The following is a 19,762-nucleotide window of genomic DNA, read 5'->3' on the forward strand; positions in this document are numbered from 1 at the left end:
CAGCCTCCCGCCCTGCCTCCCTCCAGCGCTGCCCCTTCTCCGCCTCCTCCGCCGGCACCGGCCCTGGCTCCCCCCTTTCCACCCCCGGGCCTCGGAAAGGCGGAGGGAAGGGGACCTGCGGGGAGAGCCGCCCGGCCGTGAGGGGAGAGGAGAGGGATGGCAGGGGCGGGCGGGGGCGAGGGGGCGGCAGCCGCTTCCCGCCTGCTTGGGGCACTGTGCCTCTCCGCCGTCGCCTGCTTCCACCTGGTGCACGGGAGGGAAACCGGAGCAGACTGGACCCTGGAGAAGGTGGGTCACGTTTGCGTTTCTCAGGCTCTTCTTGCCTCTCCACTTGGTGGCGCGGGGGTAGCACCATCCCGGGAGGCAGGGGTCAGCAGCTGGGCGATGGTACATGCATCCGCGCGGCGTGCCGGTCCCCGCCCGCCCGCCGGGAAACCTCTCACATCCACCCCGATGGGATCCTGCCTTGGGCGCGAATATGAATTTCAGCTGTGGGTCACCCCCCCACGCTCAGCGCGGGAGCTGCGGGGCCGGTCCCGTCTGCGGGAGCGCAGGTGAGGGCGGGTAACATGGCTTCCCTCTCACCCCGAGCTAATGGCTGCAGAGAACAAGTCATCTTCACACATTTGAAATGTTAGCGATGCATTTCACGCCGCCTGGGAACGGGCAGCTAGAGCAATAAGCTTTGTGAATTTAAGAGGAAACCCAAACAGGACAAGAGGGATCAAAATCCGAAATTATATTCCATGTAACATTCTATTATACTCCAATTTTCAATACGATTATGGTGATTCAGAGGACAGCGTCTTAGTTTGAGGAAACAAATAGCTCTTCCAGCAGTGATGCACATTTACCTACAAAAAACAAGTAGGGATGGTGTTGATAGCTACTGCATAATTGGTTTGAAAGGATATAATATTTTAATATGTTGTAAAGCCATACTATATTGTTTTTAATTCAAAATGGTATGTGAACTATTAAAAAAGCAGCCTTGAGACTGTTTAATGAAACCCAATTTCTCTGTGTAACAACTCTTAGTGGCCGATTATGAAACACTAACAGTTTCCTCGTGAAGAACCAAACCACGTGGAACAAGGGAGGGCACACAACTGCAACTTTCATTCAATTAAAGGGTTCGGGAATTTCCAAATGGAAAATATACTTTTAGGGACCATCCCCAAGTTTGTAGGAAGAGCTGAACTCAAAGTTCAGCCAGAACTCCACTAATCCAGTGCACCGTTCTCTTCACCAATAGATCAGAGTCCAGGGCAAACTGGCAAAATGAAGCTGCCGTCATACATTTCCACTCGCTTCCCCTTAGTCATGCCATTTCTCCTTCATTTTATTCACTCCCCATTCAAATAAGTGTTGGTTTGGTTTTTTTAAACAAACAAAAAAGAAACTTTGTCATTCTGTTCTATTAATTGTATCTTACTATATATATATATATATATATGACATCTATCTCATGTATAGACTACCGATCTGTAACATAATACATCTATAATATGCATAATACCGGTATATGTACATATATAAGAATATGTGAGGCTAAATCTTTAGTCATACTAGTCAACGTACAAGCGTGTAGCCCCAGTGCTCTTTTTTTTTAGCCCTCTTGAGCCACACCAATACACTCTTTACCTCGTTCCATTCCAGCTAGTCAATCTACTTGCCAATGATGTAAGTAGTATCATCTAACCACAGAACCATAGCATCTGAATGCCTCTGCCCCTGCAGACACTAACCAAGAACCACTTCCTCTTCCTCATCAAATTCTTGTCCCTTGACAACTTTTGTTCCTCCTCCCTAAAGGGATGTGTGAGCCAGAAGTTGAAAGTCTTACAGCGTACCAACCTTCCCCTCCTTCTCTCATTGAGGAGGAGGAATCAGGTCCTACACTTAAGAGTTCTTAGAAGCTAACTTCCGTTGACACCGAGATGAAATATGCCAAAATCAGCAAGGTAAGAGTAGGCTACTTGTAGAAGTTGAAGTCTTGCAGTTTTATGCAGCTTAGTACAAAAAGTTTAGTGGTAGTCCTGTCATAAATACATTGTTCTGCCTCCCTGCTGTGGTGGAAACAGAGATTGACCAACACTGTAAGGAACGAGCCACCTACAGATCTCATTCTGCTTCTCTTTTATTTCATGACCACTTTTGTAATTCCTTTCACTTCCCAAATTTGAAGATATCTCTATTATTAGAAATGGGAATTTATTCCTCTCTTCTGAAGTGTTTTCATCCATTTGTACTTCAATAATAATAATGTTTCTTTGCAAAGTGATTCAATGAGCACAATTACCAGGCATGCTCTACATTAGAAGCGAGACGATTCCACGTTCTAATTGAGCCCTTCACTTGTTCAACTGAAGGCATATTTTTCTGAACTTCCTTAATTAAATTGTCCTCCTACACTCTTCTGAAGCGTGTAGCTTTGGACTTTCTCCTCTTACAGCTTGTTCCTCCTAAACAGAACAGCTCCCTGACAACATCTTCTCTTGTCTGTACCTTTTCTACATTGGTGTAAATTCCACCATATTAAATGTTTAGTCTTTCAAAAGACAGTTTATGCATCTTCTACAATACAATTTCCAAATTTGTAAAAGTTCTTCTTCATATCAGATGAAATGCGATTTTTCTTTAACCCGTGTCTAAATTTGCTAGCATTAAAAATGTTAACTGCACATCCTAAAATTTGGTGTCCTTATAGTCTTAAAATTCAGCTTTAAACTTAAACACTATATTAAAATTGGCATCGTAGGATTCAGTGTCTTTGTGTCTCCCCTCTACTTAATTTCACTGAGTAAACTGAAGTGGAATTAGAGGAAAGGCCCACACAGATAAACAGCTAGGAAAAGAGAGAAGGGTAGAATTAAATGCTTACAGCGAAGTCTAGAAAATATTTGTGCTTGTGCCTGCTTTGCTCAGCACACACATAAATGAAGTAGAAAAGGCGGCAAATAGTGAGGCTTTTTTAACAATATTTGTCAGTCTGGGTAATTAAGATAACGGGTCATTATACAGGACTGCAGAAGATCTCAAGGTCAGTACACTTTCTGGCCAGGTAATGAGTTTCAGCAGTCATTTCAGACAAATGTGAAATGACGCACATGAGTGAGTGGGAAAGGAGGGGGAATGATTATTTTTTGTTAACATATACAATGATGGAGTTAGAGTAAATACATCTATGAAAATGTCAGTTTGATGCAGCAGCAGCCCAAAAGCAAGTCAGTGTTAAACGGTTTTAAGAAAGGAAAAGAATAAAATAGAAAATACCATTATCCTATACCAGAAGCTATGGTGCAGTCATGTTCCAGTTTCCCTCCCTTTCCTCATCTCAAAAAGAATGAGGTAGATAGGGTACACAGAAGGACAGCAAGTCTGATCAATCACGTAAGGCAGTTCTGATCAAAGAACAAATAAACAGACCAGGATTTTTCAGTGGGAGAAAGAGAGGAGTAGAGGGAAGCCTCTATGATAGAAGTAAGGAACGGATATGATAGGAGCATCCTATGATAGTGCCTAAAATAGAAATCTATTAAAACAGGAGTGGCTCGGGAAGTTCCTGAGGAGACAATTGCTAGAGACTGGGTAGGTTCAAATCAGGTGCCCAAAGCGGCATTTGAGATGTCCTTGGGGATCCCACCTGGCATCCAGCTACCACTCCAGAAGAGCACAAGGCCCTGGCACATTTTGACATCCATTTGCCATCCCCATAAGGATGTCTCAAGTATTCTAGGTCACCTGAAATAGCTCTAAAGGTCTGTGCTTAGGCAACAGAAAAGAAGCCACTTGGGAGGTAGCTAGCATTACTAGCTGTTGTCGCAGGAGACAAGCTGACAATTCTGAGGTTAACCCACGTGTCACGAAGCTGATGTATACTCCAGCTAGCCCCAAGTGAGCTGCACTATGCTCTGTAGTCACACCAATACCATCGCTGTGGGCAGAGGCCACAATGACACAGCTTCACTCTTTCTGGGACTGAGCTAGCTTAGGCATTTCTTTGCAGTACTGCACCTCATAATGTAGACACAGCATAAAGCTAAATATAATTACTACTAAAAACAAAGCTCCTGGTGTTTGTCTCAATGGAAACCTCATTTGAAGGTGGCATAGTTGCAGACGACTGTATGTATGTAGAATTAAGATATTACAAAAGAGAGAACCCAGTCACAGGTTGAGTTTTTACAGCTAGTAGGTAAAAATTTCTCCCATGTTTTTAATACCAGTATATTTTGCGTGGAAATCAAAGATATGGAAGCCACAGAACTTAAACATGTCAATAACTTTTGAGAGAAAAGCGTTTCTTAAGATTATTTTTTGTTGTCAGTAAATCAAAATAGCACAATATCTCACATTTACTGTAATTCTGAAGAAAACTATGGTTAAAAAGGTCTAGAAATAGCTATAGCAGTCTTTCCCTTTTTCTCCTTTCTACAGTATTCTCACCAACCAAGAATTTTACATTCTGACGCTATTCAAAAAGTTGCAGCAAACACAGATGTTTCTGAAATGTGGGAGAATGATTTGCGCCCTATCCTGATAGAAAGATACTCAGGATCACCAGGAAATTATGTCGTACGACAGGTAAGGCAACATTTCCTGAAAACCTCTAAGAACATCTATTATTTATATTCTGGTAGTACCTTTAGTGACCACTAAAGGGATGGACACCTTCCTTTCATTCGGTAAGATGACCTCTTATCATTGTTCAAGTCTAGACTGCATAGAGCCTACATGACAGCTTGCATTTTAGCTGACATTATTTCCCAGGGCTGCACAGCACAATGAAAAAAAAAAAATCAAAGTTAAAAAGAATTATTTTTAAATTTATGTTGTAAATTAAAAAGCTCACCTCAGGTTTGGTACCCAAAGTACAACACAACAGTTGTCCTTTCCCTCACATGCGCAGGCTTTTGGTCACTGGTTCAAACCCCCTGGGACCCTACACAGGGATGAAATAAATGACACCCCCCTGCCCTTTTTCTGGAGAGCTCCTGTGCTGTTACACTCCCCTGTAGCGTTGCCTCAGATGGGTGTATCAACATGAAAAGGGATCAGAGGGGCTCAAACGGGCAGGTAGATGAAACGGTCAACATGGCAAAGTGCAGCACTGGTCCAAGTACCACGCTAGCTCCGCTGGCCCAAGCACAGCAGCGTGTTAATGCTGGGCTAATATATCCCGATTGCACCTGGCCCCAAGCCAGCAAGAGCTCCAGCACATTGTATTTGAGCTGCAAGGAGTTACCACACGACTGGGTTGCTGCCCTGTCGGCACCTCTGCTCTGCACTCACAGCGTGGGCATCTTCAGGACTGTGTGCCATGCTGGGTCTTGATTACATTAGCCAAGCGGAAGACTAAAACAGTGGTACGGCTGAGTTTACTAGAACACATTCACAACATCTCACTACCCTTCATCTACCCTTCAGGCAGTGACTCAACAGCTCCCAAGACAGCCCTAACTACAGTAAGTTTATTTGCCACTCTGCAATTGGTAGACTGGAAAAATGCAGCTTTTTTGTGCTTTGTGTGTGTGTGTCTACGTGCGCATGTCTCTATAGATTTAGTTTTGTGGTTTCTTTGGTGATACCCTGGAAGGCAGCCAAATGAAAGGGGAAAAAGTAAGAAAACCAAAAAAACAGCTGAGCCTAGGCTAGAAAACCACAAATCATGTTCAAAATAGGATCATCCTGTTACAAGGTACTAAAGTAGACCCCCACCAAAGGAAAAAAAGAAGAGTCCTCCATTGTCAAAGCACAGTGGAGTTTGAAATGGATGACATTTCTTTGTTAAGACACAGAAAATGCATCAGACTCCTTTAAGGGAGAAGGCTAGTGCCAGTCACAGATAGTGCACGCTGAGAACTCCATCCAGGTTTATATATTACTCTTAATCCATAACAGGCATCCTTTGCTCAGCCTACAGATAGTGGATAGACCATACAATGCCATAAAAGCTTTCGGACCACAAACAAAATGGAAGGTTGTTCTAGCACTAAAATTAACGGCAGTATTCCCACTGACTTCACTAAGAGCAGGACAAGTCTTCAAAGTCTATTTTCTTTTTTCCCCTTAGAGGCTTTTCCTAATGTTTATTTAAAGAGAGAGGAATCTGCCTTGAAGAAGCACTCTAGGGACCCATAAAAAGAAGTTGCTCAACAGAGATGGCCCTCTAATAAGAGTTAGCCAGAACTCTGTACTAAGTATAACTGGGGTTGTTAGAGGTACTCTCTTTAGGTAGGAAGTTACCTAAAATGAATGATCTCTTTTACAGGTTTACTATGCTCATTTTTATCTTTACATGAGCTACATTTACCAGATTTTATTTTTAAAAGATTATTCTGACGTGTAATTCTTTCTTTAATTTAAAGGAATCAGACTGTCTCGTACAGCCTTGTAAACAACTTACGCCACTTGACAGGCAGATTTCTCATAGAAGTTAAAAAAACCAAACAGCTTTTTTTTTATACTGCTGTGGCATCTATGCGTGGTAATTGTCAAAGTAGCCACAACAAGTTCTCTGCAGCCAGTTTTGACATTTAATTTAATGACACAACTGAGTTTAGATTTGAAGAGGTAAACATTAAATCTGTCCTGGTTATACCTGAAAAAACAATGGCCTGGAAACTTCAGAGATCAAGATCTTAATGTGTCATATGAATGGGCAATCCTTCAAAGCACCCTCAGACTCCAAAGACAAGAGGGAGAAATGAAAAGCAAGTGAGCCAGTCAGAGGCTAAGGTAGCAAAGATGTTGCTTACTTTATACAGTGACATTACATTTTTTGCTGTAAAATTTATCTTTTAAAAATACCATGAACTTACAGAAATGACAGATTGCCTGCAACATCTTTCTGAAGCAAGCAATATTAATCCGGTATTTTTTTTTTTTTAATTGCAGCACATCAAGCGCCGTCTTCAAAGATTACAGGCTGGTTGGGAAATTGAAGAAGATACATTTCAGAAATACACACCATATGGATATCAAACATTTTCAAATATTATCAGCACTCTCGACCCCTCTGCAAAACGCTATCTAGTACTTGCTTGCCACTACGACTCAAAATTCTTCAGACAACAATGGCAGGAGAGAGTGTTTGTAGGAGCAACTGATTCAGCTGTGCCTTGTGCTATGATATTGGAGCTGGCACGTGCCCTGGATAACAAGCTTCAGTTAATCAAGGTAGTTTGCTTGTTTCATTTTAATTTGTTTTTGCAATAGCAATAGGCCTTAGGGCACTTCCATGTTCTCTCCCACAGCCTGCGTGCCTGATTCTGTGATCGCTGTGCCTATAGTAAAACTCCCATTGACTTCAAGAAGAACAGAACAGAGATCTGTATCTACTACTTTAGAGTACATTATCACATTAAAACTTCTTATGCAAAGGGTGGCTATCTAAAAATTATCTAATAAATACATACTATATAAAAATAACAATTTATACATGAATAATATGTGTTTCATAGAAAGTAGGATTATATCTTGCAGAATCTATCTGAAAGACACATAACTCCACTCAGAAGCTCCTATTGTATCCAGTAACATCTAGGGTCATTGACAAAGTTTTGTTGCTTTCTGAATCCTGCATTTTTAAAATCTCTCAGTTGTATTCTGTTTTGGGAGACAGATGAACCAATTGCTGTGCAGGGGAGTTACACTCACATTCCTCCATCCCATAACGATTTCAAGCTTTTTTCTTGTTTTCCTTTATCAGTGTGAATAGCTTATTTATGAAAACTCATGGCCGAGTACAGGAAAACAGTCAAGTAATAGTATAATATTATCAGTCTGTGTTACCTATGCTATGAAAATCCACTTCAAAGTGCTGCCGTTGCTGGGCACAAAAAACTGTTGATCCTGCAAGCTCTAAAAGCTTGTAGGATTACAAATTTGTAGGATTACAGATTAATGAGTGCCATCTACTGGTTCAGTATTTAGTATTTACAGAAGAATACTTCTCATACACTAACAGAGCTTTCACAGGAAAAGGTCTCTCAAATGCTTTACAAAGTGTCAGGAATACACTCAGCTCAGGTATTAAGATTACTTGTTAGCAGTTGTTTCCAGAAACTGATTTGGTGCCTTCTGACATTAGAATATTTAAGAATTAGAAGATTAAGAATATGCTGATGTTTTTAGTCACAAAAAAAAAAGCACTCCTGTAATACATATGCTTTCATTTAGAAGCTTCATTTAGAATAAATTTGCCTAAACCTGCACACCAACTTAAAAACTGGAATTTTTTGCAAGTAATACATCATTTTTTGATTAAATTGTTTTATCATGTAAGACGACAGCATTTCACAAAAAGGCAATCTAGTTACTTTGCACAGGCTACCATTTGTACAGTCTGTTAACAAAATATACTTTGGGATGCATCTGCTTAATACATTAGCTATGACCTTTTTGCTCTGCTCATAGTAGCGTAACAGGCTTTATTATTTTTTCAGCCAAATCTATTTATACTTTGACTTGAAGCTGTGATTTTTATCTTGATGTTTCTCCACTTATATAGAGTAAGTTTAAATTAAAGGGCAAAGACATCTCTCCACATTATTCAGACCTGGGAATGTGTTAAACAGTAATAATAGTAATAATTACAAATACTACTTTCTAAAATTCAAAATGGCATTAATACAGTTTCCTCCAGAATGTAATGCAAAATGACTGCTATCAAAAGAGATCTGTCCTGTGCGAGGGACAAAGGGCAGCAAAGCATTGCCATTAGAGAAATCCATATATCACTGTGAGCATAATCAATATCATCTTGCCTACGTGAGCGACATTTTATAGAAGTTTTCCACTACTGTTTATATTGGATCAGCTTCAGCTAGCTGGGAGTTGTAGCCCATACAGGACATGACTGTTGCCAGTGACCCCACCTTTTTAACCACATCATGCAATTTCACTTGAAATAACATTAATTCATAGGGGGGTTAAAATATTTATGGCAACTGCCAAGACTACAGTTCCCAAAACTGTTCATATAGCAGAACTGAACTGGGTTTAGCCATGTTGTAGATTATTAGGAAATGCTGCCAGTGCAAACAAGGCTTCAGTTAGTAAACAGAGAGAAAAAAGGCTCCTTCTACATTGGGAAGAAATTTCACACAGATGTCTCCTTTGTGACCTTAAATACATTAATCATATATATTCTCAGTTTTTATTGCTGTGATATTTTTGGTTGTTGAAAGGGAAGGGCGTATCTACTCCACTCTCTGTCCTTTGGTTTTAGTGTAAAGTCGCCCAGGTGGTTGCGAGTCCCCCTGAAGGAAAAGAAATGGTCATTCTTCTCATGACTGACCGCTCTTTGTCCCTCAAAGAACCATCAACTTTACAAAGACATAATTCACCTCCACTGATGCACAACTGTAGCAGAGATATTACTGCTTTGTGGCGCTATCGAGTAATAATATTAGCACTCACATCAGGAGGTGTTGCTGACACGTCTCCTCATTATTTGAGATGATGTTTCCGCTACCTGGTTTTGCAGACCTGTCTCAACGTACTCAGCTCATGTCCGCTAAAATCAGAAATGAAACTTTTAACCAGAACCAAAATGATACCAAACTGGAGAACGCGTCACTGTGCTAGATAAATAATAATGACTGATCACTACCACTATTGCACCATAATGTGTGTTTAACAGCCATAGGAAGGTTTGCATAGGGTACCTTGAAAAATATACCCCTACTGATGCTGCTTATATGACTACAGTATTTGTCCTTTATTTAGTGTTCTGGCCAGAATCAGTTATGTTACTTTCAACTTCCTCCAACAGACCAGCTCAACGTCAAGACCAGACCTTTCACTTCAGCTCATTTTTTTTGATGGTGAAGAAGCCTTTGTCCGGTGGTCCCCTTCCGATTCCCTCTATGGATCTCAACACTTAGCTCAAAAAATGTTATCTACTCCACATCCACCTGGTTCAACAACCACAAATCAGCTGCAGGGCATAGTAAGTGGCTTTCACCTCCCTAATGAGTAATAGTAAATTGCATTTTTTTAATATTTAATTAGTAAGTAATTGGCCAAATTCCCAAGAAACCATGAACCCCACCAAAGTTAAAGGAAGAGGCAGGCTTGTGGAAATTTTATGAGATGTGATAAAGTAAGAGAGTTGGCAAGAGCTTTTCAGGTGAATCTGCTTAGACCTTCTCCATGCAAGTATGAGGAGGAGTCATAGAAAAATCAGAATACACAAATTTATTAGAATATAAACTAGGATACCCACCTTCTTCGAGAGAGATAATTCAAAGTGATTAGGAAAGAGCACAGACATAGTATCGGTCTATGAACAAATCTCCCCTAGCTCAGTGCTAAGCTACAGCAAGCTTTCCGTTTCCCTTTGATTCCTGCTAACATTCTGGTTGTCTGCTCCCTTCTCCCTACCGCCTTCTAGCTTCCCTACTCACTGCTGAGACACTTTTCTTCTGTCGCTGTATCTTGCGAGTCACAAAATGTCTCTCCCTTGACAGACTTTGTTGTTCTCCGGGGAAGAAGCAATTTCCTCTTCTTTCTCCCCACCTACCATAGTTTTTCCTTTAAAGGGATATAACACACAAACTGCAAAAAAAGCGATGCAGTCTGCTTCAGCTCGAGGAACAGAGGAACGGCCTACCTTTTTCCTCCTCGGAAAGACAGCAAAATGCATCAGATTGGAATCAGGTGCTACTAATGTGTTCTCCTCAGACACCATGGTAGAAAAGCCAGATCTTTGGCCAGAGCTATCAAAGACCTAGTCATGACCTATACAGGAACCAAGAGGTTTCATTGCTGCTGCTGGTGGTGTAGTAATGTAAAGAATTCTGTATTAAAGATTCTTTCTTCTGTAGGACCTGCTTGTACTACTGGATTTAATTGGTGCACCAAACCCAGTCTTCCCCAATTATTTTCCAAATACCATTCGTTGGTTTCAGAGGCTTCAAGCAATTGGTAAGGAGAGGGGTATGGGCTTTTGATGAATTTGAAAGTTTAGTGTGTAGTTTCTGAATGTATTAAAGTCCTGTAAATCAGATTTTTAGATTACTATTCTGTTCTACAGTTATAATATTTAATAACGTAAATGTTAAATTTGGTGCATCTTAAACCTATACGAAGATTTTAATATTTAATCAGTGAAATAACTGAGGAAGATTCCCAGATGCTTGGAAGCCATGAAACAGATTCTATTACTGATTGTCACTCTGTGACTCTTGGGAACTGCTTCACTTCTGTGTTGTAGTTCTCACTTCTGTAAAATGATGGTAATAGCACCAATCTTGAGGTCTTCTAAGTACTAAACAAATGCAAAAGACAGTCACCAACTCCTTTTTCTTCTTTGATGGAAAAAGCTTCCATGTGAGAGGAAAAATAATTCAAATGTGCTAACATGCCTCATATTGTCCAAAAGTCATAATAATCACTTTCATTGTGATTTACAGAGCAAGAGCTACACAACATGAATCTGTTGAAGAATCACCTTGTTGAAAGGCAGTATTTCCAGACTACTTTACATCGAGGCTTGGTTGAAGATGACCATGTTCCGTTTTTATTAAGAGGTACCGGAAGCTCTTATATTTTAAAGTATAAGTTCAGTAACAAATGCATCATTTAGTGAATGAGCAAGTGCATATGATCTTGTTTTTCAAGCTTATTTGCCCCAACTTGAGGCTTCCAAATCCAACTTTACACAGGCCAAGAGTCACAGCTTTGAAAAACATACCCAAACAAAAGCAGCGATAAAACATACCCATCATCATTTTGCACGAGCACAGCTCCAATGGCACAGAGATAATGGAAATTTCTGTCCGCAGTAGTGTCCCACAAAGATAGGCAACTCTGATCCAGTGGGATATCACTACATACCGCACTAGCCAGCTAGTTACAATTTCTAGGAGCAGCGAAACACTCAAGGGTCGTATCTTCAAAGACTACCAAAATCTCTAAAGGTCTGTTGTCAAAGTTACAGTAATGCTCACTATTGACTCCTGCAAAAACTCACATGCTCAAATTAGACATCCTCATTCCCTAAAGAGAATGGAGATTTCATAACTGTCAGCTTGAGGGGTGGGAAAGGTGCATAGAGTAGCCAGCAGAAATAGCAAAGGACACAATATGCCTGAAATCCCTCCTGGAATTAGGCACATGCCTGAAAACCGTGATTCCCTACCTAAGCATTTCTCCTGGCAGACACCTATACCATAGCCTCTGACTTTGTGTTCATTCTTTTCCTTTGGGATGCAATCAAAGACAGGGAAAGCAGTTGTACTACTGCTGCCACCTTGTCAAGCTACTGGTCAGTGATTAAAGCACTTGTCCAAGTTCAAGATGTGGATTTGATATCCTTCTCGGTTCAAGCACTCAGCAGAGCATCTTCAAAACTAAGGTGGGCCAAAGAAGGGTAGTAGATACAGTAAACTCTTCTGATTGAAGTTTTCCGCTGTACAGCAAGGACTACAAGAGTCATATTGCTAGAGAAGGGTTAACCAAAAAGGAATGTAAAACTAGTTCAATGAAGAAGGTATCCACCTAGATAAGGAGGGAGGTATCTTCATATCCAGGCCCTAATTTTACCATTGCTTATGCTCTGTTAACTACTGAGTAATGTAAAATGCACACACAGCTCTGGATGCAGGCACAAGAGCAGCTACACACCTCTCCACTTCCAAGCGAGTGCTCTCTTCACTGAGCTATCAGTGAACTTGTTACTGTCTGCTGTAGTTACTGTCTCCTGCTCAATGGCTCTTCAACTCCATGAATCTTTCATTTTTCACACCAAGGCAGGGCCCAGGTCCAACGAAACCAACACAGCTATCATATGCGTGTCCAAGGATATCAAAAATCCTACATGGGAGAAGCTGATAGGGGAAAACAATCACTACACCTCAAAACCTTTCCTAATAACATGATTAACACCTAGTGAAGAAAAGATTCCTTAGAAGTATGCAGCTGAAAACAGAGAGGAAAAGCAGTAAAACAGGAAGAAGGTTGGAGAGAAACAATGCTCCCCCCAAAAAGTGATCAGGAAGCAAGCAAAAGACTGATTTAACTTTTATCTTAAAGTTGCAGTATGTGTAGGTGGCTTGATGTATATATGTGTGTGTGTGTGTGTGTGTGTATATATATATGTAGTGATACAGATCCTTTCAAGTGGAAGTTCTTTTATCTGAGGATAACAGTGGTTCTATTTTACAGAGTAAAAATACAGACACCCTATTTTACCATTTATGTAGAGGACTAAAAAATGCTTCAAAAAGTGCTCCATCTTAACATTGTCACATGAACACGGTAATCAGTTTTCAGTTTGGGGAGCTGCAGTGGTTTCTCTGCCCTTCCGTAGCTCCTAAACACGGTATCAACAACTACAGTGCAAAGGATCTCAAAAAGAAAAAGCAAGTGTCACAGTAAAACTACTAGCTACAGGTGCCTTAAAAAAAAAAAAAAAAAAAAAGAGGGAAAAGTACTCAAAGGAAAGGAAGGTGTCAATTTTAGGAAGAACACAGTGAAATGGATGGGCTGCAGTCACAGGCTTCAAAAAGAGAGAAGGTAAAAGGAAACCGCAGTGACACACACTCCTCTATAAAGTAAGCTTATTGAGTAGTTACCTGACTCTATTGCTAAATGTCAACATATCAATTGGCTTAACAGAACTTCTCCAATATTTCTTCTCCAAATTTCACTTTCCTCCTTATAGGGGTTCCAGTCCTACATTTGATTCCATCCCCTTTTCCTGCAGTATGGCATACCATGGAGGACACAGAAGAAAACCTTGACAAAACCACTGTCGACAATCTCAGCAAAATCCTGCAAGTGTTTGTACTGGAATATCTAAACCTGTGATAGACAAAATGGCAACAAATTGTACTCCATTTTAAATACTGTTTGCCCACCTTCACATTTGCTATTTAATTGCATTGGAGAGCACTAAAGCGAAGCAAAATACAATGATAGCTCTTGCTAGACTGATTATTGATTCAACTGTTCCTGGCCCAGTGTTCCATGTAGCCAAATAAGATAGCATTAAATAAGAATTAGTTTCAGCCTGGAAAGAATTTGATCTTCCCATGTCTTACCTCTGAATAAAAAAACCCAGAATTTTTCCAGATTGTTATCACTGTTTTATGTCACATATTAAGATCCCAGGAGGGAATGCCTCCCGACTTAAGTGTTAGCTGCAGTTTTTACAAGGTGTGACCACCTTGTGCAGTGTTCAGCAATGGAAGTTTAAACCACATTATCAAAAGAGGCAAAAATCACACTAAAACAAACTTCGACTTTGGGTTGAACTAAACCGCCTCATCCCGAAATGAGCTGCTAGAGCTCCTGACACACAGAAGGGATTTTTTAATGATCTCTGCTCCCTCTCCTCCTTCCCCTGCAAGGAGAGCTGCAAGGGCTCTTGTCCACAGACAGCAGGCCACCAGGAAATGGAGAAATAACCCAAATTCAATTTTCTCCATCGTTTGTTGGATACTTTTTGATGCAGAAAGGTGGTGGGGATTGATGCTAAGAGGAAGGTATGTGAGGGTTTCCATCATGTTTTGACTGCAACACAGGAGATACAAACAGAAGAGTAGGTGGTGTGTGGGAGCAACGCCCCAGCACGCACCATTCATTCATGTGAGAATCATTTACAATTTGACCCAAAATAAAAAAAAAAGCTGCTGTTTTTAATACAGATTACATCAGAAGTAATCAAACTAGGAAAGCAATCACTTTAGAAACTATAGTTTTATATAATTTTAAAGGCAAAGTGCTATCTATCAAAATTAATATGAGAGTCAGAAGCAAGAAGACAGTTTAAGCACCAAGAAGTAAGGACAAACCATAGCCTGTCTCAGAAAAAGATACTCGCCAGTTTAACAACCCTGTGCTTTTACATTCCTTACTGGAATTATTCAATAAATTTAGTATAGCACTCTTACAAAAATGTAGCCTGGAATGAAATCAATAGGAGAAGCCAGAAGAACAATATTCAAAAGCTACCTACAGAATTATGGATTCCACTGGTGAGAAAAAGATGAGAGCATTTGAAGAAAAAAGAAAAAAGAAGTAAAATCAAGCTGGTAGAGGATGAACTGACAAAAAACAAGTCAGTATTTTACTGCTCCGAACTTCTTCCACTAGAAAGTTCTATCCTGGGCAAAGAGATTTAGAAAGGAAATAAGCTATGGAGTTGTAGACATGTCAGATTTGGCTTGTATTTTACTATATTCCTAAAGCAAACATTTCTGAACCTAAGACAGTATTTACATACATATTTTAAAGCCACAATAGAAATATGTATTTACAGCAATGCAAATTTGTAAAATTTTACTATTACAGGACAGCCTGAAAATGAAATTCAGACTGGTCTTGTTGCTCAAGATGAAACAAAAGCATTTTATGTTTTCCCATCACTTTAACATTTGTGAGAAATGTTTCTATTTCGCATGCAACTTCTGAAATAGAATACAATGAAAGTTCTAAAAATTGGACACGTGTTTATTTTCAGATATTACTGTACATCTGTGTAACTACATCAAAGCTATTTGAACTCTTTGCTATCATATTCTCCTCTACTTCAGCCCACGAGAAAACATTCTAAACTACTAAATTAAATCTTCTGAAGTTTGAATACTCTGAGCAGTGTAAGGCACCTACTGCACACTCCTAAGTGGTGAAGAAAGGTAACAAAATGGCTATATACACAAATATTAACATGAGTTTGTGTGGCTAATTTCATTTTTACAGGTGAACCCTTGTGGTACTTCATACTTTGCAGGGCCTCTGAAAAAACACTTTATGCATTTGCAGTGTGCCACTCTGCTTCTTCAAGAATTTGAAAGTTAAAATAGGCTTCATTATGAAATGTGGGATCAGAGGGTTGTTATAACTGGGAAAAGCCCAATTTTTTAAAATCTCTATTAGAGTTAGTTGAAACCATAATTTAACCATGTAGTTTACACCAGATCTCTGGCATGTCAATTTTGTCACCAACTTCCCAATGCCTGAGCACGCAGTTCTGAGTTATGTTTACTCAGTTCAAAGAAATGAGATACAGGTTGGTGTAATATGATTCAATGGGTTCTCAAAACATGAAGAAAACATGAAGAGGCTTGCCTTTTTTTGACCCCCTTGGTTTTTTGTGGGTTTGGTTTTGTTTGGTTTTTTTTACAGGAAAAGAGGGCCATCTCTTAACTGGATGTGAGCCCTGGAAAGGGTTTACTTAAAGAGGGGAGGGTCATCATCATAGCAATTTATATGATCCATCATTCATTTAAAAAATAACTGCTAGAAGGAAGACTTACATCAGCCCAGTAACCATGTGAATCCAAGAATTTAAGCTCCCAAAAGCACAAGAACCTGAAGTAGTCAGTAAAGCAAAGACATGGTGCAAGGTGGGTTCTCACTGCTACTAAGGCAGAAGAAAACAAGCTGGTAGGAGAGTCTAGCCATTTGATAAAAGACCTAGAAAACAAAAAATACAAGTGGAAAAGACCAGGACTGGTATCTCTTCCGTTCTCAGTTTCAACATTGAGTATCACTAAGTATCCCGATCCATAGGATCTGGATATGCACAGTACAGATAATCACTTCAGAATTCAGAGACAGGCTTTATGTTGAAGAACCTATCCCTGGACAGTTTTTCTGTCCCTGTTGGACGGTGGCAGCAGAGGACAGAAATCAACTGGGGGACTTCAACTAATCTGCTAATTACACAAATCAGCAGAATTGCTGCACGGGTTCTCTCCTTGAATAGGATTTGTCACATCCCAGTCAAGGCGGGGGGGGGGGAAATCATCAATCTACCACCTACGAGAGGCTGTTACTGGCTTGTCAGAGTCCTCCTAAAGGTGTATGGTTATTACCTGGGTGAAGGAAACGCAGAACAGAATGAACTCGAGCTGTTACTCAATAGGTAAAGCTGCAACCCCTCCCATATTACATTAGTTATTTGTATTGCAGTAGGCGCTTTAGCTCCTTTTATATCAGGACAATGCAGTTTTTCACAAGAATCTTAAGCCTAAGTAATGGTACATGCCCCTCAAATTCTCTAAAGCTTGATGCATTTACCTACAAGTGAAGTGATCCTATGCAATCACAGTTGGAACAAGTTAAAGGAGTAACAGTGCCAAATCCTCTGGCAGACAGAAATGACAGTGAGTACCAGTCCTCTTTTTCCTCTAGCTGGGGCAGCATTCCTATCACCAGGAATGAAGACGATATAAATTAGCAATTCTTATTCACCAGATTTCAAATAAATGTTTAGATTGTGACCACCTAAGAGTAAAATACAATTAGAAAAGACAAAATGCAGTAAAAATGCCTTCTGTAGAATTATTACAAAGACCCAGTCTACATTTGTGGCAGACCCAGCAAAAGTTCTAAAGTTTCACACATCTGCTCATTGAGATTGAAGTATCACCTGAGAGCGCATCACTTAATCAATATATATAAAAAGATAACTATAAAATCTTGCACACAAATTACCACTTTTTCCTTGTCATTTAAGGATTACACTGATTTTATTTTCCTCATATAAAAGGAAACATTTTACTCTGTGCTGATTTAACAAATATTCTTAATATATTCATAACAATAAAGCAGCTAAAAAGCTGTTCTAATCTCTCAAAGATTCTTTATCATCTGCACATATGATATATATTGTAAACAATCACTCCAAAAAATAATTTTGTTAAAGTGATTATATTGCACTCAGAATTCTGGGATTCTCATTCTCCCTTCTCATTTTAAATCAAAGATCAGCTTCATTTTTTAATAAAATGGAGCTTTAATTTTCTACTAAAAACAAGTAGGCATGCAATCAATATAATACAATGTATTTAAAATGTCAGAAAAAGGGCAAGTGTTCGGTTATGAAACTGGAGAAAGGAACAATTCTCAAATAGGCCACAGGAGAGTAGTATTTTGTAAACATTCTGCTGGCTCTAAGGTGTTGCAGATGCTGTAGAGAGTGCGGTCCAGTTCAGCACCCAAGAGGTACAGAGAATCTATTCAAGTGTTCTGTACTTCAGTCAATTTCCATGCAGCGATGGCACGTGTAATAGACTACACATAAAGACAGAGTAATGAAACAAAGGTGGTTATTGAGCTAATACTGACCTCACAGAAACATAGCCAATCGTTACAAGTTCATTGTAATCTTTAAATGCAAGTTTTCCAGGTCATTACATTTTCTAACACAGCAACGAAACTGTTACTCTTGCTGCAGATGAAGCACAGAACTAGATTCTCCACTTGTAGCTCACATAGACTGTATACCAGTGGCAGTCTGGACACTACCCTCAGCCTAAAACATCCCAGCGAGATACCATCATGCAGAATGTCACCTTGCTTTGTTTGCAAGAGTAACGCCCTTCTCCGTGCGTCGGAGCGAGAAACACAGGTAGTGGAGGGGGGGGATGGGAAAGCAATGTCCTTATGCAGAAGAAGAAATCCTCAGGCAGTGTGAAGAGGCCACAGATCTTGAAAATTCAAATGAAGGCTGTTTTTTCTCAACTCAGTTCTACAAGAGAAGGATTTCTCTATCAAACCCATTATCTTCAGGTAACATTAATATCTTTGGAGTCCCTGAGGTACTACAGCTCCATATAACCACCTTGGACAAATGGAGAGATTTAGTATACAGATTAACAAGGTGGAAGTCGATATATAGCACCCTGAGTTGCAAGTGAAACAATAGGAATGGGCAACCCATTCCTCAACAGCCAAGAGATGCAGAAGAAAGTGCAGAGGAGGTAATGGCTAGGGAATTAAGAGATACATACTGCACAGGAGAACAGGAAAAAAAAAAAAAGTATTATTTCTAAAAGGCCTTTCCCTGTTATCAGAGCAGCGAAGAAAAAGACAGCAGTCAGAGGGAAGAGCTCTCTGAGAAAGGCCCTGAAGAAATATCGCCTTCTAGATGTACAGTCGAACCATAATGCAAAAGCAGACAAGTTAGGCAGTTTTGTTCCAAGTGTGCCCCAAAGGTTAAGCACTCTAGCAATGACTATAAGAACTGTCAGTGATCACTGACCTGTACTCTGGATATAAACCAGGAATATAAATAGGTATTTTTTCCCCTGAAACTACAGAAAAAATACAAAGAGGAAAAATACAAAGTCACAATCGAATCAGAGAATACTTTCCATAGTCAAAAATGAAATACAGGCTTCAGAAACAATACAGCCATCTGCTCTGTATCTTAAATAGCATTAATCATAAAAAAGAGGTGCTTGTAAAATCTTACATTTGAAATATTTTATTTCCCAGTATATTGCTAAATAATTTTGCAGTTAAACCAAAAAGGAAGAAATATCAGATATGAATATGGAATACTTACAACTAGAAAATGGTTGCTGAACCATCTGAATTTCTATAAAAGCATCAATAAAAACGTAAAAACATGGTCTCACAAAATTAATTAGAATCTGAAATGCCAGATTGTCTTCACAATGGCCACAATATGAATATTGATGGATTTTTGCAACCAAAAACTAATTGTGACTTTGCCAGAAGATGGCTTAATACAGCAATCAAAACATCTCTCAAAACTGGGATGTGTATTTCTGCAATTTCCTATTCTCTCAGCTATTCAGCATTCCGTAAGCAATTCTCATAAGAAAAAAAATGCTACCTGGTCACAATTTTACTCTCTTATGGAGTTGTGCTGTATCTCAATACATTCTTGAGAAAATAAAGAAAAGTGAATAAAAAGCTGAATAGAAATAGACACTCTATAAAAACTACCTGTAAAGTATCATAAGTCTGGAAAATATTTGTGGCTTTACACAGG

At 39.6% G+C, this 19,762-nt stretch overlaps 1 protein-coding gene across 1 annotated transcript; it reads left to right on the forward strand.

The window, feature by feature from the left end:
• Nucleotides 1-156: 156 nt before the first annotated feature.
• Nucleotides 157-14,081, forward strand: QPCT (glutaminyl-peptide cyclotransferase). The gene is made up of 7 exons (XM_076363693.1): nucleotides 157-288; nucleotides 4,441-4,587; nucleotides 6,901-7,182; nucleotides 9,782-9,958; nucleotides 10,836-10,935; nucleotides 11,424-11,540; nucleotides 13,676-14,081. The coding sequence occupies exons 1-7, from the start codon at nucleotides 157-159 to the stop codon at nucleotides 13,819-13,821; spliced, it is 1,101 nt and encodes a 366-aa protein (XP_076219808.1). The 3' UTR covers nucleotides 13,822-14,081.
• The last annotated feature ends 5,681 nt before the right edge of the window (nucleotides 14,082-19,762 follow it).

The sequence above is a fragment of the Aptenodytes patagonicus genome, unplaced genomic scaffold, assembly GCF_965638725.1.
Source record: "Aptenodytes patagonicus unplaced genomic scaffold, bAptPat1.pri.cur scaffold_81, whole genome shotgun sequence".
Classification (NCBI taxonomy): Eukaryota; Metazoa; Chordata; class Aves; order Sphenisciformes; family Spheniscidae; genus Aptenodytes; species Aptenodytes patagonicus.

What these genes read in the sequence shown, in the direction of transcription:
- QPCT (XM_076363693.1), top strand. Translation starts at nt 157, where the DNA reads ATGGCAGGGGCGGGCGGGGGCGAGGGGGCGGCAGCCGCTTCCCGCCTG. An exon ending in CAGACTGGACCCTGGAGAAG is followed by an intron (nt 289 to 4,440) that starts GTGGGTCACGTT and finishes TCCTTTCTACAG; the next exon opens with TATTCTCACCAACCAAGAAT. An exon ending in TGTTCCGTTTTTATTAAGAG is followed by an intron (nt 11,541 to 13,675) that starts GTACCGGAAGCT and finishes TCCTCCTTATAG; the next exon opens with GGGTTCCAGTCCTACATTTG.